Source organism: Sciurus carolinensis, chromosome 4, assembly GCF_902686445.1.
Source record: "Sciurus carolinensis chromosome 4, mSciCar1.2, whole genome shotgun sequence".
Classification (NCBI taxonomy): Eukaryota; Metazoa; Chordata; class Mammalia; order Rodentia; family Sciuridae; genus Sciurus; species Sciurus carolinensis.
In genome coordinates, this window is record NC_062216.1 from 173,934,992 (window position 1) to 173,960,108 (window position 25,117).

The window sequence follows — 25,117 nt, forward strand, 5'->3', positions numbered from 1 at the left end:
TGTGTCCACTGTAGGAAGGCAGGTGACCAAAACTGTATTGGATTATGAACCCCCTTCCAGGCCTGACAGGTGGGTGACCTTTTCCCAGCAGGCCCGGGCTTGGTCTTCACACCATCCTGGCATTTCTGGAGAAGCGGTACTTTACTGAGTGAGTGGAAATGCGGCTTCAGAGAGAACACATGGCTCTTGTCACTTTTGAAGAAGTAACAGGTGTGCTCTGTCTGGAGTGTGCCGCTGAGTCACCAGTCATGCTGTTTAACGTTTAAATCCTACGCAAGCAGCGTAGCACCTTTTCAAACATTAGTGCTGTCGAGTATCATACTTTTTCTCTTTTTAAATATATTTCAGAAACATCCAACAGAAAATGAGTTACGCATCTAACCTTTAAGCTAGGAGTGCGGTGGTTGCACAGGACAAGTGCAGCTTGCAGCTCAGGCCATCTCATCTCTCTGCACGTCCAGGCAGGCGTGCACATGGACACGGTGGGCGGGGCCAGTTAGGATCTGCGTGGGTGCATGCATTGTTTTACATTTATGATTAGTGTTTTTATAGCACGCTAATACAGCAATTAAGTTTTCTGTAGTTCTGTCATTTAAAATTCATTGCATACTTGAATATATTTCATTTGCATAATTTCTAGTCTGGCTTAATTATGGAAAGGCTCAACTTGCTCATGTATGTTCCCTTCAGGAATGGAACTGTTGGAGAGTATGCGGTTTTGTTGCCTGTGTTCTGATGATAATGTACTTGCCTTTCAGAATCTGTGTTTCCAAAGTCAAGTTAAAACTTGGGGCATAGGAAGCGTTTCTCAGAGTGTCTGCTCACATCCACTGTGGCCGGCCACCTGGTAGCCTGTGACCTGCCTCACAGGTGGCCCTGGCAGGGCACATGGACTGGGCTCTGACCCATTCACTTGGCCTCCTGAACTGAGAGGAGCGGGGACAGCGTTCTACCTGACAAGGACTGAAGGAGGACCGAGTCGTGCCCTGTGGCCAAGAGCCCCTCAGCTCACCACGTGCGTGTGGTTCAGGACAGAGCGCAGGTGTCTTAATGTAACTGTGATTCTCTAGAGAGGCTGCAGACGTGAGCCACATGAGGAGAAGGTGGTTGTGGATGAAGCCGAGGCCAGGATGGGTGTCCCCGGGGCTGTCTGCGGCGGGACAAAGGAGCATCTGCGGCCAGCTCTGCCAAGGCCCCGCCCTCAGCATTTTGGGCCCTCCTGTGGGGCATGGGCCATGCAGTACTCAGGTACTGTGCTCGCCCAGGCCTGTGGGGACCTCAGGCGGGCGGTGCTCGGGCAGCTTCTGTCAGCAGCACCTGATGTGCACCTACTGCTTACCAGGTGCTGCTGTCATGGCACTGCTGTGACGTCTGCTCGCTGGCCTTCCTTCTGTTGGCAAAGAGCTGCCAGTGATGGCTCGCCCCTCCTGTGGTGGGGTGTGGACCACAGCCTGCCCCGCTGCTCAGCCCAGCACCGTGGGAGCTGGAGCTGGCCTGCTGTGCTGGTCGCCACACCTTGCCACAGCGCTCCTTGGGAAGAGTGGGTCAGGAGCCTCGTAGGCATCGGTGGCCCTTGGAGTGCCCGCCGGCTGGGACAGGAGTGCTCTCAGGAGACAGCATGGACTGGCACGGACATGGGCGACTGAAATAGTGGCTGCTTCCAGCCTGGCCCGTGCCAGGGTGGGTGGCTGCGGGTTACTGTCCTAGAGTGGGGTGGTGGCTTTTTCTAAGGGTCTAGCTGTTTCAGCTGGTCACAGGGCCCGTCTGCAGCTTGCATCGCTGTCACTGCGGCATATGACCACCACGCACAGCCTCCCAACAGACAGAAGCAGTGGGCTGTGGTGGCCGGCCCTGTCGAGGGACAGTAAGTAGTGAATGGCTGTGGAATGCCACCCTGATTTTAAAGTGAACTCTGTGAGCAGGGAATATTGGATAAAGGAAATGTTCCTGCTGTGGACATGTAAAGGACTAATGGTAAAGATTAATAAGTTGGGCTCCGTCTGCATGAGGAACTTTTCTTCATCAGAAGATGTCACCGACAGGGTGAAAAGGCACGCTACAGGGAGTGGAGAGGACGCTTCACACAGGTCCCATCTGCCAGCTGGGACCAGGGCCTAGAGAACCAGAAGAAGCAGTGACCCAGCTGGAAGGGGACTGTACCTGTCCACGCCCTGCACAAGCCAGCCACGCCAGTCCTCTACCTGCTAACAGAGACGGCGGCAGACTGGCACAGCGGCCATTGTGGGAACCCGGACGGCCCCGGTGCTGGCAAGGCCGTGGAGTAGTGAGAATCCCACCTGCATCCGAGGGGAGTGAGAGCTTCCAGAGGTGGGCAGACCGCATGGTTCGCGGCCGGCTGTGCCCCAACAAAGTGCGTGTCCTGTGCCGTGAAGCGGCCACGGCAGGTGTCACCATGGGCTTGGACACAGGTGGTGGCAGAGCAGTGCTGAAGTGCACTGCTGTTCCCTGTCATAGCGTGCACCAGGGTTCCCAGCATGGCCAAGTAGCAGCAGCCAGGCAGACACAGGGCGTCCACTTGCGTGAAGAGGAGACAAGGGGCAGCGAGAGGGAGGCTCTGAGGATGCTGACGGGGGCGGGGTGGCCTGGCTTGTGCCTCAGGTATCTGGCAGATGCCTTCCGTGGGTGGTCATTTGCATGTGCTTGGGTGTGCTTTTGTAACTGTGCTGTTAGTCCTGAGGCACACAGCAGCGTTCTGGCCAATGGTGGACGGCCGAGGACAGTGCTCCTGTGAACTTGTGTTGCGTTGCCTGGTGCCATGGTAGCATGTTGGTTTGTGCAGGCACGTGCCTTGATGTTTGCACAGGGACAAATCACCTAGCGGTATACTTTCCATGATATGTGTATTTGAACAAACACCTTATGTGTAGAGTACCTCTATTAAGTGACACACGTCTGTACTTTAATAGAAAGAAGTTTGGTGTGATCCAGCTGTTAAAACAAATATGTGTGAGTATGTAATTCATGATACAGAAAACAGGCCTAAGGAACTAAAAGGAATGTGAGCTCACAAGACCCTAGAGATGTGGCTGGATTCTAGCTCTGGCCTTATCATCAAAGCCTGGCAGCTTTGAGCTCTTGTCCTTCAAGTCAGCTTATTTTGGTGGACTCGCAGCTCATGGTTCGTTCTCATGGTCACAGGGAGGCTGCCACAGCTCTAGACTGTGCACATTGACTCTGACTCACGGTAGCAGTAAATTTACGGGATTAGGTATTATACCTACATTAGGTCACCTCTCTACCCCTCCCTGAGCATCTCAGTGTGACCAGTGGATTGGTGAAGCCCAGACCTATCTTGATGGAGTGGGTTCCCACCCAAACGTGCAGGTGGTGAACAGGGGAAGGTGGTTCCTAGAGCTTCTTCGGCTGTTTGAATAAAGCCTGAGTAGACATTTAGCAGGTAACACAGAGCTGTCTGTGCAGAGCTGGATGTGCTCTGGATGTTTCTCTGGAAGTCACGCAGCGAAGGCTGGTGTGCTGCCTTGGGGCTGGGCAGCCTGGCCCAGGCTCTGCAGATGCCTTTTTCTGGTGCTGAGGGTCTCTGAGTGAGCAGCCCCACATGGAACCCAGTCACAGTGCACGAAGAAGAGCAGGCGACCCAAGGCCAAGCATGAAAAGAAAGAGCACGAGGAACACTAAGTACAAGAAAAGCATCATTAGCTCGACTTCATGGAAATGGAAAGCCTGTGCTCTTTGAGATGTGGAAAGACAGCCACAGGTGGAACATTTTCATAGCATGTGTACTTGAAGAGTGACTTGCATATAGAACACACCTGGAACTGGTGGAAGTCAGCAGGGAGGTGGACGTGGGCTCAGCAGGTGAGCTGAAGTTCCCACGAAGAGCTGCCTTTGCGGCGTTAAGGTCATTCACCGTGGATCATCGCCATGGAGATGAAGTTAGAACTGCACCCAGCAGCCTGGCTGATGCTCAAGACTCATCACGAAGCGTGGCAGGAAAAGGCACTCTTGGGATTTTCCTGCATCACTGTCAGAAGCTACAATGGTGTGACTTCTTTGGAAAAAGACCTGGCAGCTTCTCAGAAAACCAAACATGCACCTACATTATGACTAGGCTCCTGCACTCCTAGGTGTTCAGCCTTCAGAAGTCAATGCATGTGGTCCAGGACGCCTGTCCTGACTTTACTCCCAGCAGCCCCCACTGGGAACGGCTGAAGGCTTGTCAGCTGGCAGTTGTCCTAGCACGCTGGCACAGCCACAGAGCGGAGCACTGCTCAGCACGGAAAAGGAAGAAGCTGCTGCACCAGGCAGCCCAGGCCAGTTTCAGAGGAAAGCAGGTACGAGAGCCCAGGTCCTCCGGAGTCCCAGTGCAGGCCCAGCCGGCTCTCTGAGAGGTGGCGCTTCCCAGGGCCTAGGCCCTAAGGCGGAGTCACAGAGCTATATTTAAATGTACACATTTTAATTCATAAATTGTACATCAGTAATGTTAATCCAAAATGTAGAGAAAAGGCCACAGAGAACATCAAACACCGGGCAGTCTGGTCCTGGAGTCTGGGCTCTGGTGACCACCGGGATGGCGTGGCTTATGCTGATTTTGAGATCAGCCCACTTTATGTATCTCAGCTGCAGTTGCTGAGAGCCCAGGAGTCTGGAAGGCAGTTTCACACAGTCAAGGTGTGTGCACAGGTGTGGCGTGACATGGGTGTGAGACTGCACAGTCTCCTAGTCCCCAGTGATTTCTGAGGCATTTGGAGAAGGGCTCCTGGGCTCCTCCACTCCTGCTTTAGGAGAGCTCAGTCCTGCCTGGTGTGGAGCTGCCTTGGCTCTGGCAGTGAGTCAGGTGCTGTGGCCCTGGACGGTGGCCCGGCCAGGGCACGGGGAGGCCCTGCCTTCCTCTGTTCCTGCAGCTCTTTACCCACCCGCTCCCCTCTGCATCCCGTTTCAGAGCACCAGGCCATTTGAGATGTGAGTCTTCTACTCACACTTTAATTGAGACCCTCAACGATGGTAACCTTATATATATGTTTGTCTTTTCCTCCCCCAGGGTTACCTTCCTGCCAATGTGGACCGAAGACCAGCCACTCTCCAGAGAAAACAGAAAGAATATTTTGCTTTCATCGAGCACTATTACGATTCCAGGAACGATGAAGCCCACCAGGACACATACAGACAGGTGGGAGGCCCTTTCCCTTTCCATGTGTCCCTCGAAGCACTTGGATTTGTTGATGTTCTGTACGAGGAAATATTTTGTTTGCTTTCTAGTAAGCAAATGCCTCTTGAAAACAGTAATGGCCAGTTTCCTCCAATGGCAAGTCTTGCTTGCTTCAGCTCTGGCTACAGAAGTAAGAAGGCTGTTTCTTTCTTTCTTTTTTTAGTTGCTGCACTGGAGATTGATACCACAGCCTTTGCACGCTGGGCAAGTGGTCTACTTTGGAGCCACACCCACGCTCTTTTAAAAAGGGCGTTTTTAATTGGAGTTTTAAAATAGAGGCTGAGGTTCGGGTAGTGGTGCCCCATGCTGTGCCCTAGGTTGGTGCTGGGCGTTTTGTGTCTCCGTGAGCTGCAGCCTGGGAGGTCAAGACTGCTCCCGAAGGGCCATAGTGGGCCCTGAGCCTGGTGGTGCCATGACAGGGACCCCACTGGGAGGGATGGAGCAGTGCCTGTGGAACAGTTAGGGTGAGATGCAGGCAGATGAGAAGTATATTAATCAGCTTCATTGCGGGGGATGGGGGTGCACAGTCCACAGCCAAAAGTGTCACCGGTTTATCATTTTGCTATTTAGTTTGATAAAAAATGGGTGTGATTATGTTTTTGTATGCAGTCAGCGCATGGATGATGTGCATCATGGGAAGACACTTAAAAGTGATTTATAATTCATACACATCTAGAATCTGCTGTTAGAATAGCTCTTTGAGGACTTTATCATTCTCTTTTTGTAAAATGTGGAAGTTCAGAACAGCAGTCCTCAGTTGGTTCCATCATCTGAGTCAAGCCCTGGTCTTTCCTGAGGTGTGTCTGGTGTGAGACCACTCCTGTCTGGCACAGCTGGGTCCTGTCTCCTGTGCCACAGGTGCAATACCCATGTCCCTTCTCAGTGTGGTATGGATCGTCAGGAGTCTGCAGATGGGCCTGTCCTCATGGTAGTCAGGGCATCTTAGGCTAAGCAGATTCTTGGGGAGCATCCTCACATGAACAGGATGGTGGAGGCCGGGAGGGTAGTGGCTGAAGAGTGAGGCCCAGGAGGCTGAGCAGGGAGCCACTATCAGCCCTTCCTGTCTACCGATGCCACCTGTTCACACTGGGACCCTTGGCCACTTGGGGCTCCTACCCAGTTACTCTTGAGTTGCTGACTGAATACAGATTGTGTTGGATTTGGGTAGGAGAATCCTGGTTTATTTTTCAGCTTCCCTGGTTTTAGGAAATGGATAAATTTGGCATTGTTTTGATCATGTTTTCAATGTATTTTATTCAAGAAAAAGAATTATGAGGGATGCCAGTAGCGTGTCCCTGCAGAGTTTACCAGGCTGGTTTCTGTTATGAACCGTGGGAAGGAATGTTAATTACAGATAGGTCACACACATCTTTGCTTATTAACTGTATTAGATAGTAAAAGACCCCTTATTATTTTGAATTCCCAAACTATTTCCACGTGACTCTGAAGGAGAACAGCACCCCTGTGTGGTGTGTTGGGTCCTCCTGTCTGCCCCATCGCCTGGAGCCCAGTGACTCTTGGAGCTGCAGCCTCTGCCTCCTCACTGTTTCTGGGAACGCTGTGGCCTGCCCTCCCACTCCAGTGGGGCAGCAGGAAGTGGTGGCCTGGCACGCCTCCCAGGTCTGTTAGTGTGTGTCAGGGCTGCCTGGCGTTGGTCTGAGTGAAGAGTCCAGCTGTGTGCCTCTCTCTCCCTTGCTTGCTGTGCAGCCCCTATGCTCACCCAGCCTGTGCATGTGGGGAACGGGTGGGGGATAGACCCCATCCACCCTGCTTTGTGGGCTTCCCTCCTCTAGTGCGGGCAGTGTGTGGGGTCTGATGTGTGCCCTGTTGCTGATGGCTGTGTAGACAGCAGGGTCTTGCTGGCCCTGGGTGTGCAGAGGCAGGTTGGCCCGGGTTCCTGTCCTATAGGAACCTGTGGAGCTCCTTCCAGGGATGACCACAGAATTGCCACAGCCCAGAGTAATGCACTGAGGATGGCCCTCAGGCTACCCTGGCCAAAGGCTTAGTGTCCCTTGTCCCTGCCCACACCTGGACCCTGTGTGTGGCCAGCTGCTCCTCTGTGTGGAATGTCCCCTCCTGGTGCTGCTGCCTACACGTCTCTTCCTCTGTGTCCCTGATGCACGTCCTGTCAGTTCCATCTTGACCTTGGCCAGTGACACTCTGAGGGTTGTGGAGCAAGCCTGGATGAGGCAGAACCCAGAGCCTGGGTGGGGGTTGCAGGGGCACAGGCCAGTGAGTGAGTAGGGCCTGGGCAGGGATGGCTGGGATGAAACTCAGCAGTGGGATCCCTCCAAGAAGGGCCTGCCTTCCCTCTTTACCCTGGAGAGACTGGCGTGTGACAGTGGTGGCTGATGTGGGATGTGGGAGCCAGCCTGTGATACCCCTGTGCTGAGCCTTCCTGTCTGGGGCCTTCTTGAACCTGCAGCGTCTTCCTCTTCAGTGTCAGTAGTGTTGCTGCGACTGATCAGATGGTGACCAGGCAGGAATCTGCCAACACTGGCAGAGGCTTTCAAATGCTTCCCTTTAAAATGTCCTAGGTTCCCCAAGGACTTGGTGAAGTGGGTGAAGTGTGGCCTGTGTTCCAGGAAGGCGTCGTCGCAGCTGAAGTCCTGCACACTGTTGATGTACTTGAATCGCTCTCTGTGTCAGAGGCTGAAAATCAATGTTTACTAATTGCTATGGATTACGTTACTAAAGAGCCGAGGCCTGCTCTGTTCCTGCTCACGCAGCAACTGCTGCAGGTTGGGCAGGTGTCAGGCAAGTCCATCATCCAGGACTGGGTGCACCGCGGTCAGTTGGAACAGGCTTTTGGCTCTCTCCTCCACAGGGGGCCTCGGCAACTCTGGGCTAGCATCCTTATGGAGGGCAGATGCAGAGGCCAAGTGGCTGGGTGACTGAGCACTGCACCTTTAGTCATGATGTAATGCTGGTGGGGATGCCCATTGTCCTCCAAAGTAAGCTTGTCTTTCTCCTGCACCTCCAGATCCACATAGACATCCCTCGGATGAGCCCTGAAGCCCTGATCCTGCAGCCCAAGGTGACAGAGGTAAGAAGAACCCTGCTGGGGTGTTTCCCTGCACTGCCAGTGACTGATGCTCACTGTGCTGGCAGCACAGTGGGTACATGTGAGGGGCATCAACCCAGAAGCACGTGTGGGCAGTCAGTTTCTGGGGATTTGGCCTGGTGGATACAGTTGTTGATAGGAATGGCTGATTCTTCCTAACATGTTTTTCTTGTGTAATAGTGATACATACAAAAGGATATACGTAACACGTATGTGTGTGTGGAGTATGAACTCCCCATCCAGTCCTGCTGACTGCCGCGTTTGTGACCTTGGCCCTGACCGCGATGCTGGACTGCTTGTGTCTCTGTGCTCAGCCCTCTCTTGGCCTGGTGTTTGTACTCCGTCTTAGGAGCAACATGAAGGAAGCAGCATGTCACGGAGTGTGGCGTCTTTGGTGGTATCCTCTGTGCAGCCCTGCTCTGCAGCTTGCTCCCCTCTGCGTGGTTTTCTAGGATGCGGCCCACCTGTCCTTCCTAGTTGTGTCATGTCTGCTGTCTGAACATCCCGCCCTTTCCTTAGTCTTCCTCCCGTTGATGGACATGGTGGTATCTACAGTTGTTTCCTTTTAGAACCGCGTTGTGGCACTTTGTGTCCACTGTACAGGTGCGTATAGGCAAGAGCTTCTTTAAGGTCTTCTGGAGTGCAGTTGTGAGGTTGGGGTGTTGGTTACACTTTGAAGACAATGTCAGCGTGCTTCCCAGGGGCATGGGGGGTGGTCTGCCAGCCAGACTGTTAGAGTGTTGGAGTTCCTGGAATTCTAGACCCTTGATGACTTTGTTTGTGTATTTTTGATACCAGGGGTTGAGTCCAGGGGTGCTTAACCACTGAGCCACATTTCCAACCTGTTTTTTTTTTTTTTTTAATTAATTTATTTTTTAGTTTGAGACAGGGTCTCGCTAAGTTGTTGAGGCTAGCTTTGAACTTGGAATCCTGCCTCAGCCTCCCGAGCTCTTGGGTTTACAGCGTGTGTCCTGGTGCCCGGCTCCCTTGAAGACTCTTTTTTTCTTTTTACAGACTTCATTTTGATTAACTGTACACAAATGGGGTACATCATTTCATGTCCATGGTTGTGCCCTTGACAACTCTTGATGTGGCCAGCCTCTCAGTTTGTTTCTCAGTTTGTGCTGGATGATCTTATCCTGCTCCTGGTTTCATTTCTCTGTTGCTAATGGAGCCACTGGTGTCTTCCCATCCTGGGAAAGGCTTGTTCTGTCTTTGCCTGTTTTTCTTTTGGGTTATTGACCTAATTTGTTCTTGGCAGTTGATCTCGTGTGTCTGGACCTGCATTGCTGTGTTTCTGTTGCAGGTACCTTTCTCTGTTCTTGACTGGGTCTCACTTTGTTCTTGAGGACAGTTGATGACGGGAAGTTCTTTCTTTTACTGTGGTTGAACTTGTCACTGATATGCTTTGCTGAAGAAACATTGTCCTGCACATATGTCATAAAGATGTTATTCCATTTTTTTCCATCTAAGAGTTTTGCTTTGCTTGTCTCCGTGTTGAATTGATCTGTAGTTGACAGCTGTGCGTATGTGACCAGGCAGTCCCAGCACCAGGCGTGGACTCCAGCTTGTCTCTTTATGTTTACAGCTTCGCTTTTGTCATTGCCACATTCATGTAGGTCTCTTCTGTGGTCTGTTTTGTCCCAGTACCCAGCTTGTTTTCTCTCTGCGTACCGCACCCCATTGGATTGAGGTAGGACACATGAGGCTGGACACCTGAGGAATTTTTAGGAAGCATGTTTATTGGCTACAGGTTGCTGGTCCAGAGTGTGGCTTGTGCCTGAAACATTCTCTGGACAGAGATTTTGGGAATTTTTTTGAACTTTATATCCAGTGGGAGGAGGAGGTGGGCTTGGAGGTTCACATGACAAGTGCTTTCTGCTCCATCCTGTAGACCAGACACAGGTTTCACAGGTTTTTACCAACAGGGATGATATCTTTTTGTACAGCAAGCTTGCAGACTTTACTCTATCACACCATTTGTGTGCAAACCTGGCATTTACAAGAAAGAGGAAGCCTCAAACCACAGTGCCTTCTACAGACATCCTGCTGATCTGCCAAGAGGAGGAGCTGAGGGGTCTTTTGGGTGGGGGTATGTGGTCTGCTTCAGGATAACTCAGCTTTGTGATGTCTTGCCCTTTGGTGGGATGCACACCCCTTCTTCCTCTTCTTTGGCATTGATGGGGCAGCTCACTCTTTGTTCTTCCACCTAAGCCTCAGAGTCAGGTTGCCAAAATTTGTCTGTTTAGGGTTCGTTTGATTTATGTTTGGAATTGCATGGATTCTCTGGATTCGTTTGGAAGAGTTGGCATCTTTATGAAATTAATTTTTCCCTTTTATGAGCATGTTAGTTTTCTATCTTTTAGGCCATTTTAATGCCTTTCAGTGCAGTTTAAAATTTTTCTCAATAGTCTTGTATGAGTTTTATTAGATTTATTCCAAATAATCATATTTTTTGCTGCTAAAGTAAGTGGTATTTCTTTAGTAAAATTGGAGATTTGTTATTGTTTGAAATATTTTGTTTTGCATCTCGACTTCCTTGGTAAATACACTTTTTAATTTTGACAACTTGTCTGTGCGGTGTGTCTGTTAAAGAAAATTCTAGGATTGTCAGGGCACAAGAGCAGCATCTGTTGGGAGCAGCTGAGTTGCCCTTTTGCCTTAGAGTGCTCCTGGAGTCTGGAGAATGGATTGTGACCGCCTTTCTGCTTAGTTTTTTTTTAATGAAAGTAGACATTTGGTTTGTTTGTATCTGCGCATCCCTTGCAGGCCTCCTGCTCTTGGTGTGCATCCAGTCTCACTGCCCTTTGGTGTCCCTTGGGTCTCTTGTCCATGACTCCTGAGATCTTGGCCTGTGGGTTTGGAAGGCCTTCCCTGGAAGTAGGTCTCGCCCTGCTCCTATGCCCGCCCCGGAGGTGTGGATGCACCCTAGGTTTGTGCTCAGCAGGGTTGCCGCACTGTGCAGGGCCACATAGCCGAGAGGCAGGTGGGCTCCCGGGAGGAGGCAGGCCTGGGCCAAGGGTGCCTGCTGAGGTGCTGGCTGAGTAACTTGAGCATGGCCTTGCGTGGGGAGATTGGCTGATGAGCACGAGGCTTTAGGGAAGCATTGAAATGCTAGTCTTGTGTCAGCAGTAGGCAAAGTGGAATCGTGATTTCTGGCATGGTAGTGGTCAGGTTTACATGATCTGCAGATGATAGCAAATCCATAGCAGTAGTGACTTCACAAGACAGGTTTATGGCTGTCTCCGGTACTGGCTCTTCATCAGCAACTTGGTTGCTCCTCTCTGCTTGGCTTTAACCTCAGGGTCCAAGTTGGCTGCCTAGTGTTCTTTGTTACATTTTGCTCTGTTGACAGGGAATTACGGTAAGATGGAGGTGGGGAAGGGCATCTGCCCCTCTTTGCAAACATCACCCCTGGGACTTCTGCTCAATATCCTTGCTGACTTCTTTTAGTGACATAGTGGTCCTTAGCTGTATAGGATCCAGGAAAAAGGCAACTTTGGTTCTAATTGTCAGTGTGCACTTGGGTTTGGGCTCTACCTAGTCAGAGAGAATTTCTGCCGCAGGCATTCCTCCTGGTCCATCCGTCCGTTTGTGTATTCGCTCTGTAGATGATGGCCGTCATTTTCTCCTCCTCCTCTGTTCTTTACCTCTCCTTCCTCCTCTCCCCTCCTCTTCCCCTTTGTCCCTCCTCTGCTGCCTCCTGTTAGCTTTAGTGAAGTTTGATTTACACACAGTAAAACTTGCCTGTTGCTGGTGACAGTGAGATGTGTGGACACCTGTGTGAGGAGTGTAACCACCGCCCAGTCCACACCGTAGGATGTGCTCCTTGCCCTCTGCACTCAGTCTCTCTCCACCCACTGCCCTGGTGGCTGCTGATCTTCTTTCTGTCTCTAGAGCTTTGCTGATGTGTGGAATTTTTTCTTTTTTTTGGGTACTGTGGAGTGAACCCAGGAGTACTTACCCACTGAGCCTCATCCCCAGCCCTTTTTTATTTTTTAGAGACAAGGTCTTGCTGAGTTGCTTAGGGTCTCACTAAGTTGCTGAGGTTGGCTTTGAACTTGTGATTCTACTGCACCCAGCTTGAGGTATGGGATTTCAGGTAATGGAAAAACCCACACACTGTAGACTGTCTCTGACTCAGCGTGGTGTTTTTGAGGTCCGTGTGGTGTGTGTGCGTCAGGAGTTCATGTCTTTTTGTTTTATTCCAGTGCGGGCATCCATTCTCCAGTTGGTGGTACTGGGGTTTGTTCCAGTTTTTGTTCATTACAAAATCAATCTACCCTAACTAACCCTTCCTTACGGATCTCAGAGAGGATGTCTGTTTCCTGTCCCCCCCACCCCCACCCCTGGTAAGTACTAGGCAGTGGACTTGCTGGGTCTCATGGCCGGGCGTGTTGAGCTCTGTGAGAAACTGCTGTGCTGCCTCATGCTTGGTCGTGCCATTTGTGGTCCCACCTGCACATCCTGCCAGTGCTTGGTACCGTCAACCTCTGCAGTTTCCTGTGGGTGTGCTGTGCTGTCTCACAGGGTATCATTTGCACTTCCCTGTGGACTGATGATGTCCAGGACCTGGTTGTGTTCTTGCTTACCATGCATAGATCTTTTGTGGTGAACTGGCTTTTCCATTTTTGCTCACTTACTGCTTTTAAAAACTGACATGCTGGTTCCAGGTCTCAGCTCAGGCCTTCTGTATCAGACTCTTGGGCGGAGCCTGGAAATCTCTGCTTTAAGAAGTGCAGGGAGACAGAAGCTGCAGGCCTTGATTGTGTGTGTAACTGCTGACTGGAGGCTCTCGCAGTGAGTGAGAAGTGACCAGAGCGGGTGCCGGGAGTCATTGCCCAGCTTTCCCAGGCAGAGCGATGGCCTCTGTCAGGCGGTCCCTGCTGCTTGCTCCTCCCAGGAGGTAGGGGAGGACAGGGCACTCCAGGTTTCCTTCTCTCCATCTGTGCTGGGGCTGCACTGGGAGGCTGTGCTGTAGACGCCATTCAGCTGGAGGCATGGGCATGTTGCAGCCCTCCTCCTGGCCTCCTGGGACCCCAGTTGAAGCCTCGGCTCCTGGCTGCCTCCAGCCTCTGCTCTTCTCTTTCTGAGCTCTGACCAAGCAACGCTTTGTTCTGCCTTTAGTATCTCAAGCAATTAGTGGCCCAGAGTAGGTGCAACCAACGCCTGCTGGAGGAAGGAGGGCTGGCTCCTCTTCCTCTTCCCTTGGTCTCTGCCTGAGGATGGCCTCAGTCAGAGACGCTGCCCTGCCAGCCTGCCACTCCTGCCTCACTCCTGCCCTGTGGCACAGTGCTCACCATGGTGCCAGTGTGCTTCCTTGCTCAGCCAGTGTCTCCTCCTCCCTGTGTGTGCCTCCAGTTTGCAGGCCTGGGGTCCCCCCTTGTGTATCCAAGGTGCATGGGGAGCACCTTGAGGGGACTCGGGAGGTTTTGAGAAGATGAGTGAGTAATCTTGTCAACCTCTATTGTTACTTGCAAGTAGGATTCATTCCTTTCTGGCCAGCGTGTAGTTTGCATTACCCGTCCAGTGTTGAACAAACTGTCTTCGACACCGATGGCGACCTGTGACACCGTAGCTGCTGTGGTTGTCACGTGAGTTCGTTAGAAGAACCACATTAAGACATAGCAGCTGGGCCTTTGCGGTTGATAAGTTGATCATCTATCCATGACTTTTCCTCCCTGTTTATCCTGTCCTCTGTCCTCTGGCTCTCTGCTTCTTAGAGCCATTTTATAAACTCCAGAAGTAAAGTGCCTTTTCCAGTCAGGCACTGGGCAGTGCTGTCCCATTGTGTTTGCACAGACACAGAGGATAATCAGCATAAGGTCTGTTTGCAGGCAGACCTTTGAAGTGGTGTGGGGCGATGTCCGGCTGTGAAGGAACGAATGGCCGTTTTCTAGGTTGCAGACTTGGATGGACTCCTTTCTCTAGTTGGGAACTTTTTTTTTTTTTTTCCTTTAAGTTTTAGTTGTAGATGGACACAATACTTTTATTTTGTTTATTTAGTTTTTTTTTTTTTTTTTTTTTTTTTTTTAATGTGGTGCTGGGGATCGAACCCAGTGCCTCACCCATGATAGGCTGATTTTTTTTCCATGGAGCTGGGCCGGCTGCATGGGTCCTGGTCCCCGTGTGCCAGGATGAGGGGTCTTGGGCTGGTTCTGTTGACCGAGGGCCCAGGGCTGAGTCCATGTGTGTCTTCTGTGTTTGCAGGAGCTGCTCTCCAGCCCCTGTGTGGCAAACTCTCCTGACCTTACCCACTACCTGTCCCTGCCATGGCTGCTGAAGGTCCCTCTGGACCTGACAGCGTCCACGTTCCCTACTCCAATTCCTTGCTGGGCAGGGGAGTTGCTTACTTTTAAGTCTCTTGCCCCAGTCCCGAGCTCTGTGAGGGTACGACTCTCGTCTGGGGCTTCCCCACCTGAGTGCTGGGTGTTAGATGAGCCCATGAGTGCGGACGACATTGGGTCCCTCGTTGCCCGCCAGCTCTCTAGAAGCCGGAGCTGATCTGTTCTCCTCACCAGCATCTCCCTGGTACCCTGGTGCCTGTTAGGCGCCCTTGCATGGTCCTGCCCTCGTGAGGGTCCTGTAGGTATGTGGGGCTGAGCTGCCACCGAGAGCCCCACAGCTGGGAAGCGGGGGCTGAAAGTGTTCTGCTGGGTCCGTCTCGTGATGTCCGGTCACTGGCATGATCATTCTTGTTTCTTCTTCAGAAGTGAGGATGTGTTTATGAGAGCCCAGGAATTGGAACTTGACTTGTAATTGATGCATCACACTCTTCTGGACCTATTTTAGGGGTTTGATTAACAAATCTTCCCCTCCTTCTCCCTCTGATCTTATGGTGAGAAGCATCAGAGCAGAGACCTGTGTGCCATGCACCTCCAATTCTAAGGAACATTCCCAGTGCCCCTGCAGAACCTGTGCCTCCACCTTGGGAGGTGGAGTGCTGGTGCCGTCCAGGTCCCGTCCTTGTTGCTCAAGGGTTTCTCCAGACCCCACAGTGGCCTCTTCTTGACCTGTGAGTGCTCTCATGTGAGTGTCCCTCTGGGGCTCGCCTCAGGAGTGGAGCTGTGGGTGCTGGAGGTACTGTGTTGTGCGGGGCCCAACCGTGCCCTTGCATGCACTGGTGCCTAAGCTTGAGATTGCCAGTCGCCCTGTTGGGGACTAGGGAGCAGGACATGGTGTCTTGTTGCCTGATTGCTGATGCCATAGGGTTTAGAGGCTTCTTAGTTCTTGCTGTCCCCAGTGTGTGCAGAGCTTCTGCCAGTGCCACTGTGATGTCTGTTTGCTTGTCCTATCATGTCTGGGTGGAAGTCCATCTTTGTATCGTTCGTGCCTGTGTCTGTAGGTGTAGGAACGTGTCTGCTTCACGTTGGTGGGTTCTCCACTCTCAGTGAAGCTCTTCGCTCACAACTACGCCTTTCTGTGTTGTAGCACGTCCCTGCCTTCCCATCCTTTCAAAGAAGTCTTCTTACGTTTCTTCTAAGAGTCTTGATTCTGCCTTTGACCTTTAGTGTAGCATGGACTTCTCATGGTCTTTGGCAGCACAGTCCACAGGGTGCTGCTGTTGCCCCCAGGCTCTCACACCGTGGCCTTCCGGGCACTTAACGCCAGTGCAGGCCCTCCCTCCACTCCTGTCCTACCTTCGCCTAGGCTTGATGATGTGGCCTTGGGTCTGGTGGGACTGTCCCTGGTTCTTGTGTCTCTGCCCTTCCTTTGCTTTTATATGTTAAAATCAGCTTGTTAGATTTCCGAAGTCTCGGAAATTAGGGTGAATCTATTGATCCATTTGCAGAGAATGATGTTTTACTTTCACATTATTTAGTTCTGCTGTTTTATTTATTTATTTAAAAATTTTTTTGTGGTGCTGGGAATTGAACCCAGGGACTTGTGCATGCGAGGCAAGCACTCTACCAACTGAGCTACATCCCCAGCCCTGCTGTTTTATTTTTAAACCAATATTCTAACTTAAATGTATTGTACAATTCAAAATTCATAGATGTATTTTTAAGAAAGTGTCCTTTAAAATTTCAGTTTGTCTTTTTTGTTGGCAATACATATAAGTGCAATTGACGTTTGTAAGTTAACTTGTATTTGGAAGACTTGCAAATCTCTTTTGTCAGTCTCACAATTTGTGTAGATTTGAGATTTCTAAGAAATTAATCATTGGCATTTGTGAATGAGACAGTGTGGGTCTTTCTTCCTATTCTGTGTGCCTCGATTGCATTGCTGCCTGAGGCGTTGACTGCAGGTTGGCCTAGAGGGAAAGCAGGGTCTGGCTGTGGTGAGAGGAAACCTTGGACTTGCTCCCTGGCTGCTGTCCTTGCACTTGAGGTGCTGGGGAAGGTGCTGTGAGGTCTGCCGGGTCCCCTTTCCTCCCATCATCTGAAATAATATGCTTTTGCTCCTTTAATCTGTTCTGTGATGAGTTTTATTAGTAAAATTTCCTAGTCTTGAACCACGTAAAGTAAATCAAAATCAGTCATGAAGGATCGATCTGTTGTTCTGTGCATTAAGGGATCAAGTTTGAAAATGCCTAATGAGCTATAACTGCCAGAAAGGGAAGTCAGATTTCTTTTTAATTTGGAACATGCTTTCTGACCATTTGCCAATTCTTTGGTTATACTCTGGCAGGTCATCAGCTCTGTTGAATATTTGTTCTCATGATGGTGACACCCTAATGTTTTCTTTGAGAGTATTGTTTCCCTTCAGTGCTTAATTATGAACATAATGGAAGCTCTGTGTTTCTCTACCTACCAGGAAGCCTGCTGTGAGCACCGGGTGTGGATGTGGTTGGGCATCTCTGATGAGGTAGATGCTGAGCATCCTTGCCCCAGGGTGGGGTCCAGGCCTGTTTGGGGAGTTCTGTGCTCCGTGGCTTGAGCAGGCGGTAGGAGGGGTTGTGGGCTCTATGTGTTCACTCTGAAAGGTGGCTGCCTTTGAGTCCACATTCTAGATTCCTTGTAGATTTTTACTTTGGTTTCATTCATTAAGTGTTATAATTCATGATTCATGTTGCAAAATCTTGAGTTATAAATAATGGCTTCTTTCTGAACCTGCAGTGCTATTGGAGTTGAAGAAGTATAAATCCCACAGGGCTTCTCAGTTTAACCATATTTTGTGGCTTCTCTCACAGAATTATCTCCATGGTACTTTATATGCTGTGAAGTGGTATTACTGATTCATATGTTAGAGTCAGGAAGTTTTCAAATTTCTGAAATCATGTTTTTTGGGTGAGTGATCATGAGCACAGTGGCATTTTCAATTTCAGTTAATTTCACCTTTTAGTCTGCAGCGCATCTAAGCTCCCTCATGTGCCCAGAACGACTGGTGTTCAGTTCAGCTGCGGAGGCCTGTGGAGGGTGTTTGATAAATGTACAAAATGAAGACAGAAAGTGCCCTGGTCGGGGCCCCTCTCGAGCCCCTCCAGTGCCTCCCGTGGAAAGTGCCGTTGTGATGTTCAGGAAGAACCTTTTCCTTTTCGAATCAGGGGCCCCTCTGCTCAGGCATCTGCAGTGAGCAGGCAGGCTGGGACTGGGACTGCCTTGTGCACCTGGCTTCCTCAATCCTTGGTGGTGCCGAGAGGCTGCAGCAGCAGCTAGTTTGATTCTTGTTGTTGAGAGTAGATTGATTTGCAGAAGAGATTTTGGGAAGAGTTTAAGGTTCGTACTGCTTTTAATGAATTCCCACTCTGACAAAGAATTGAGTATCAAGAATGTGAACAGAACTTGAATAGCTAATGCTCCCCAGTGAGAGTTCTTGTTAGAGCCACGCCAGACCAGTCTGCCTCGCTGAGCACATCCGCAGATGGAGGGCATCTTTCCTGTACTGTCCTTTGGCAGGTAAGGCACTGCCTCCCCAATGGCTCGTTCACTTAACTGTGGACTAATGCGCTGACAGATCTCCCTCCCCTCTCTGCTCTTAGTAAACTGACCCTGCTTCCGCTGATAGCCCCATGCAGGGGAGAGCAGTGTTTCTCTTTTCCTGCTCATGCTGCCGGTAAAATACCTGCTTTTTTAAAATTAGAAAAAAGATTTTTTTTTTTTTAACAGCCTGTAGAATTCAAATTTAATCTTTTGGGAAACTTTTTACTTTTTACTTAATTTGTAAAATCCAGGGTAAAGAAATGTAAGCATACAAATGGGACAATAGATGTAAGTATGTATTTAAATTTAAAGATAAATAAAATGAGAATTGAGTAGCCCAATTCTTGATTTAGAGAGAGAGAGAGAGAGAGAGGTAGAGAGAGAAGAACAAGTCACTGCCAGCACAGAAGCCAGGGCTTACATGTGCCAGCAGGCTGATCCAATGCCAGAGAAGACTGGCATTTATAAAGAACTTAAAATACTTTACAACCAAAATACAAAGAACCCAATCAATAAATGGGTTAAGGAAATGGGCAGACACTTCACAGAAGAAGATATACAGGTGATCAACAAATACATGAAAAAGTGCTCATCATCCCTAGTAATTACAGAAATGCAAATCAAAACCACCCTAGGATTTCACCTAACTCCAATTAGAATGGCATTATCAAGAACACAAGCAATAATAAGTGTTGGCATGGATGTGGGGAAAAAGGTACACTCATATATTGCTGGTGGAGTTGCAAATTGGTGCAGCCACTCTGGAAAGCAGTAAGGAGATTCCTCAGAAAGCTTGTAATGAACCCACCGTTTGACCCAGCTATCCCACTCCTCGGTTTATACCCAAAGGACTTAAAATCAGCATAGTACAGTGATGCAGCCACATCAATGTTCATAGCAGCTCAATTCACAATAGCTGGATTGTGGAACCAACCTGGATGCCCTTCAGTTGACGAATGGATAAAGAAACTGTGCTATATATACACAATGGAATATTACTCAGCCATAAAGAAGAATAAAATTATGGCATTTGCTGGTAAATGGATGAAATTGGAAAATGTCATGCTAAGTGAAATAGGCCAATCCCAAAAAACCAAAGGCCGGATGTTTTCTCTGATAAGTGCATGACAATATATAATGAGGGTGGGGGTGATGGGGGGAAGAGAAGAATGAAGGAACTTTGGATGGTGAAGAGGAAAATGGGGTGGGAGGGATTGGGGGATGGAAAGATAGTAGAATGGAACAGATAGTATTATTACCTATGTTCATGTATGTTTACATGAATGGGGTGAATCTACATTGTGTACAACCATAGAAATGAAAAGTCGTACCCCATTTGTGTACAATGAATAAGAAAAAAATTTTTTTTTGTTCTAATTAGTTATACATGACAGTAGAATGCATTTATACATTTTGATAGATCATACATAGAGTGTACTTTCTCATTTTTCAGGTTATACATATTGCAGGATCATATCAGTCATGCAGTCATACATGTACATGAGGTAATAATGTCTGTTTCACTCTACTATGCTTCCTTCCCCATTCCCCTTCCCCTCCTGTCACTCCCCTCTACCTAATATAAAGTAACTCTGTTCTTCCTTGTTCACACCCCCCATTGTGAATTAGTTTCCACATATCAGAGAAGCTTTTGGTCTTTGTTTTTTTGGGTTTGACTTATTTCACTTAGCATGATATTCTCGAACTCCATCCATTTACCAGCAAATGCCAGAATTTCATTCTTCTTTAAAGCTGAGTAATATTCCATCATATATATGTACCACATGTTCTCTATCCATTCATCTGTTGAAGGGCTTCTAGGTTGGTTCCATAGTTTAGCTATTGTAAATTTGAGCTGCTATAAACATTGATGTGGCTGTGTCACTGGAGTATGTTGATTTTAAGTCCTTTGGGTATAAACTGAGGAGCAAGGTAACTGGGTCAAATGGTGGTTCCATTCTAACTGTTCTTAGGAATCTCCGTACTCCTTTCTATAATGGTTGCACCATTTTGCATTCCCACCAGCAGTGTATGAGTGTACCTTTCCCCCCATATCCTCACCAACATGTAATGTTGCTTGTATTCTTGATAATTGCCATTCTGATTGGAGTGAGATGAAATCTGAGTCATTTTGACTTGAATTTTTCTAATTGCTAGAGTTGTTGAACATTTTTTCATGTGTTTATTGATTGATTGTATATCTTCTTCTGTGAAGCATCTGTTCAGTTCCTTAGCCCATTTACTTAATGGGTTATTGTTTTTTCGGTGTTTTTTGAGTTCTTTATATATCCTAGAGATTAATGCTTTATCAGAGGTGCATGTGGTAGATTTTCTCCCAATCTGTAGGCTCTCTCTTCACATTATTGTTTGTTTCTTTTGCTGAGAAGAAGCTCTTTAGTTTGAGTCCATCCCATTTATTGATTCTTGATTTAACTTCTTGAGCTTTAGGGGTCTAGTTAAGGAAGTCAGGTCCTAGGCTGACATAATAAAGATTTGGGTCTACTTTTTCTTCTAGTAGTTGCAGGGTCTCTATTCTGGTGCCTAAGTCTTTGATCCACAGTGAGTTGAGTTTCATGTAGGGTGAGAGATAAGAATTTAACTTCATTTTGTTACATGTGGCTTTCCAGTTTTCCCAGCACCATTTGTTGAATAAGCTCTCTTTTCTCCATTGAATGTTTTTGACACCTTTGTCTAGTATGAGATACCTGTATTTATGTGGGTTTGTCTCTATGTCTTCCATTCTGTACCATTGGTCTGCATGTCTGTTTTGGTGCCAATTCCAGGCTATTTTTATTATTATAGCTCTGTAGTATAGTTTGAGGTCTGGTATTGTGATGCCTCCTGCTTCACTTATCTTGCTAAGGATTGCTTTGGCTATTCTGGGCCTCTTATTTTTTCCAAATGAATTTTATGATTGCTTTTTCTAGTTCTATGAAGAACATCACTGGAATTTTAATAGGAATTGCATTAAATTTGTATAATGCCTTTGGTATTATGGCCATTTTGACAATATTAATTTTGCCTATCCAGGAGCATGGGAGGTCTTTCCATCTTCTAAGGTCTTCTTCAGTTTCTTTTTTAGTATTCCGTAGTTTTCATTGTAGAGGTCTTTCACTTCTTTTGTTAGATTGATTCCCAAATATTTTATTTTTTTTGAGGCAGTTGTGAATGGAGTAGTGTTTTTCATTTCTCTTTCAGTGGATTCATTACTGATGTATACGAATGCATTTGATTTATGGGTATTGATTTTATATCCTTCTACTTTGTTGAATTCATTTATTAGTTCTAGAAGTTTGTTGGTGGAATTTTTTGGATCTTCCAAATATAGAAGAATCATATCATTGGCAATTAGTGATAGTTTGAGTTCTTCTTTACATATTTTTATAGCTTTAATTTCTTTCCTCTGTCTAATTGCTCTGACTAGAGTTTCAAGGACAGTGTTGAATAAAGGTGGTGAAAGAGGGCATCCCTGTCTTGTTCTAGTTTTTAGAGGGAATGCTTTTAATTTTTCTCCATTTAGAATGATGTTCACCGTAGGCTTAGCATAGTTAGCTTTTGCAATGTTAAGGTATATTCCTACTATTTCTAGTTTTTCTAGTGTTTAGAACATGAAGGGGTGCTGTATTTTGTCAAATGCTTTTTCTGTGTCTATTGAGATGATTATATGATTCTTGTTTTTGAGTCTATTGATATGATGAATTATGTTTGTTGATTTTCGTATGTTGAACCAACCCTGCATCGCCTGAATGAACCCCACTTGATTGTGGTGCACAATCTTTTTCATATGTTTTTGTATGCGAGTTTCCAGAATTTTATTGAGAATTTTTGCATCTATGTTCATCAGGGATATTGGTCTGAAGTTTTCTTTACTCACTGTGTCTTTTTCTGGTTTTGGTATCAGGGTGATATTAGCCTCACAGAATGAGTTGGAAGAATTCCTTCCATTTCTATTTCATGGAACAATTTGAGAACTATTGGTTTTAATTCTTCTTTGAAGGTCTTATAGAACTTGGCTGAGAATCTGACTGGTCTCAGGCTTTTCTTAATTGGTAGACTTTTAGTGGCGTTTTCTATTTCATTAGTTGAAATTATTCTGTTTAAATCGTGTATGACCTCCTGATTCAGTTTAGGTAGGTCATATGTCTTCAGAAATTTGTCAGTGTCTTCAATATTTTCTATTTTATTGGTATATAAATTTTCAAAATAGTTTCTAATTATCTTTTGTATTTCAGTTTTATCCATTGTAGTATTTCCTTTTTCATCACATATTTTACTAATTTGGGTCTTCTCTTTGTTGATGTGGCTAGGGGTTTATCAATTTTCAGGATTGTTTTTTCAAAGAACCAACTTTTTGTTTTGTCATTTTTTTCAATTGTTTCAATTTCATTGATTTCAGCTCTGATTTTAATTATTTCCTGTCTTCTGTTTTTGGTGTTGATTTGTTCTTCTTTTTCTAGGGCTTTGAGAAGTAATGTTAGGTCATTTATTTATTGATTTTTTATTCTTTTAATAAATGAGCTCAACGCAATGAACTTTCCTCTTAGTACTGTCTTCATAGTGTCCAAGAGAGTTTGGTATGTTGTATCGGTATTCCCATTTACCTCTAAGTATTTTTTCACTTCATCCTGATTGCTTCTACTATCCATTTGTCATTCAGTAGTGTATTATTTAGTTTCCATGTGTTAGAGTAGCTTCTACTTTTAATTTTATCATTGATTTCTAATTTCAGTCCATTATGATCTAATAGAGTGAAGGGTGTTATCTCCATTATTTTGTATTTACTAAGAGTTGCTTTGTAGCTTAAGATATGGTCTGTTTTGAGAAGGATCCATGTGCTGCTGAGAAAAAAGTGTATTTGCTTGTTGAGAGATGAAATATTCTATATATGTCTGTTAAGTTTAAGTTATTGATTGTATCATTTAGTTCTGTAGTTTCTTTATTTAGTTTTTGTTTAGAAGATCTGTCCAGTAGTGAGAAAGTTGTGTTAAAGTCACCCAGAATTACTGTGCTGTGGTCTCTTTGATTCTTGAAATTGAGAAGGGGCTCTGCGTCTGGCTGGCGGTGGAAGCGGTAGTAGCCGGAGGCGGGGGCAGCAGGCAGGACATCAGTAGTAACCTCAGAGGGTGGTGGCTTTGGCTGAAGGTGGGGGACTGCGGCAGCAGTGGCTGCAGCTGCAAAAGCACCCAGGGAGGAGACCTCCAGGGGACCTCCAGGGAGCGGGTACTGTGAGTGGTGGCAGCAGCTGCAGCAGCAGTGTGGATGGCAGCCGGGCGTCCAAGGCAGTGTTGAGGGCAGCAGACCTCAGTGCGGGGTGGAGTGGGGATGGCGGCTGTCAGTGTCAGCAGCAGCAGCAGCACCTGAGAAAAGACCTCCGGCACCTGCGGCCGGCGTCAGGGGCGGGTGTGTCCCAAGAGAAAACCTGTGGGCAGTGGTAGTGGTGTCCGTGGCAGCAGCACCCAGGGAAAAGGCCTCTGGGGCAGCTGTACCCGGCTCCTCAGAGAAGACCTCTGGGTGGCGTCTGTGTCTGTGGCACTTGTGGACAGCGGTGGCACTGGGAGAACACCTCTGGGTGTCTGCGGCAGTGGCCTCCAGTACCTGCATTTTTGACATGTGAAGTTGTGGTGACTGTGACCCTTTACTCCCAATGCCAGTGGACACTGGTAGGCAAGTGGGTGACACCGAATACCCGGATGTGGTCTGTCTTCAACAGTGCACACAGCTCAAGTGTGTTGCAGAGAAACGTGCACAAATCCAGGGAGATCATATAAAGTTATAATGAAATTCTCTTGCTGACTGCATTCTAGCTGTTCAGAGAATTGCAGAAGACAGCTAGGGGAGGGTCTTGGAAGGACACTTGAACTTGAAAGGGTGTCACACCAAGGTTGCTGGTGCTTGCTTTCACAACTCTCGTGTTTCCTTGCCTGGTTACTGAGGGCTGCTGTCCACAGACTATAAGAAGAGTAGTCTTTGTCTCCCTGGTGCTCTGGTGTCCTGAACCCCTCTTGTGATCCTGCCCCACAGGTTGTACAGGTCGTAGTCTGGTGGGTGCCTGGAGGTGACTGCTAGGGGAAGCACCGTGGTAGGACACCCCAGCCTAGTGGAGGGACTTGTCTCGGTAAAGACTCTGCAGGCAGGAGCAGGGTGGCTTTCCAGCTGGGGGACCAGCTATCGGTAGGTAGTGGAAAAGCTCTGGACCAGGCACTTTCTTGGTCATTGAGGTGGCCAGCAGGTCTGTGTGCCCCTGGGCCAGCCAAGGGGAGCAGGGCCTGTGCCCTGTGCTGTCCCTTTTTGGGATCCCGTCTTGGGAGCCTGGGGAGACCCGGAGGGCTGTGCCATTGACCGAAGCTGCTGGTGGCTCCTGGAGCCTTCCTGAGCTGGCCCGAGCAGAGCCGTTCCTCCTGGCTGGACCAGCACCTCCAGAGGGCCTCTGTGGAGGATTGAGGCCTTCCTCCTGGCGGTGCTTCAGGTGGCGCCGTCTCAGTGGCAGTGGTGGCGCTGTCTCTGTGGCAGTGGTGGTGCCGTCTCAGTGGCAGTGGTGGCGCCGTCTCAGTGGCAGTGGTGGCGCTGTCTCAGTGGCAGTGGTGGCGCTGTCTCTGTGGCAGTGGCGGCGCCGGCTGCATTTGGATTGCACTGTGGCCAGTGTGCAGACTGCAGCGGGGAGCGCCTGCTCAGGATGTGTGCGAAGGTCCTGCACACGAGAGGACATGCCCTCTGGGGAGTGCTGGGCTTAATCTGTGCCCCTTTCAAGTATCACCTTGGTATTCTTTGAAGATGATCATTGGAAAAAAGTGATAGGAAATTGGTCATTTATAATTTTTTAAAACCAGTCTGAGAACAGAAGCTTAAAAATGACTCTGTGTTCCTTGAAAAATAACTCTGTGTGAGGCGAAGTTTAGAAGTTTCCAACACACATCCCTCTGTTGGAGGTGGGGCCTCTTTCTCATGATGGCTTTCAGTGCTGAAGAGCGGGGAGAACTTGTCAGGGTGAAAGCCACATGTCGA

At 48.2% G+C, this 25,117-nt stretch overlaps 1 protein-coding gene across 3 annotated transcripts in view; it reads left to right on the plus strand.

The window, feature by feature from the left end:
- The window catches only part of Tbc1d22a (TBC1 domain family member 22A), a 338,112-nt gene that overhangs the window by 96,922 nt on the left and 216,073 nt on the right, over positions 1-25,117 (plus strand). For all 3 annotated transcript variants that reach the window (XM_047549403.1, XM_047549401.1, XM_047549404.1), the window contains 2 exons: positions 5,021-5,149; positions 8,172-8,234. In XM_047549403.1, coding sequence (XP_047405359.1) covers positions 5,021-5,149; positions 8,172-8,234 — 192 coding nt within the window. The remainder of the gene's footprint in view (positions 1-5,020; positions 5,150-8,171; positions 8,235-25,117) is intronic.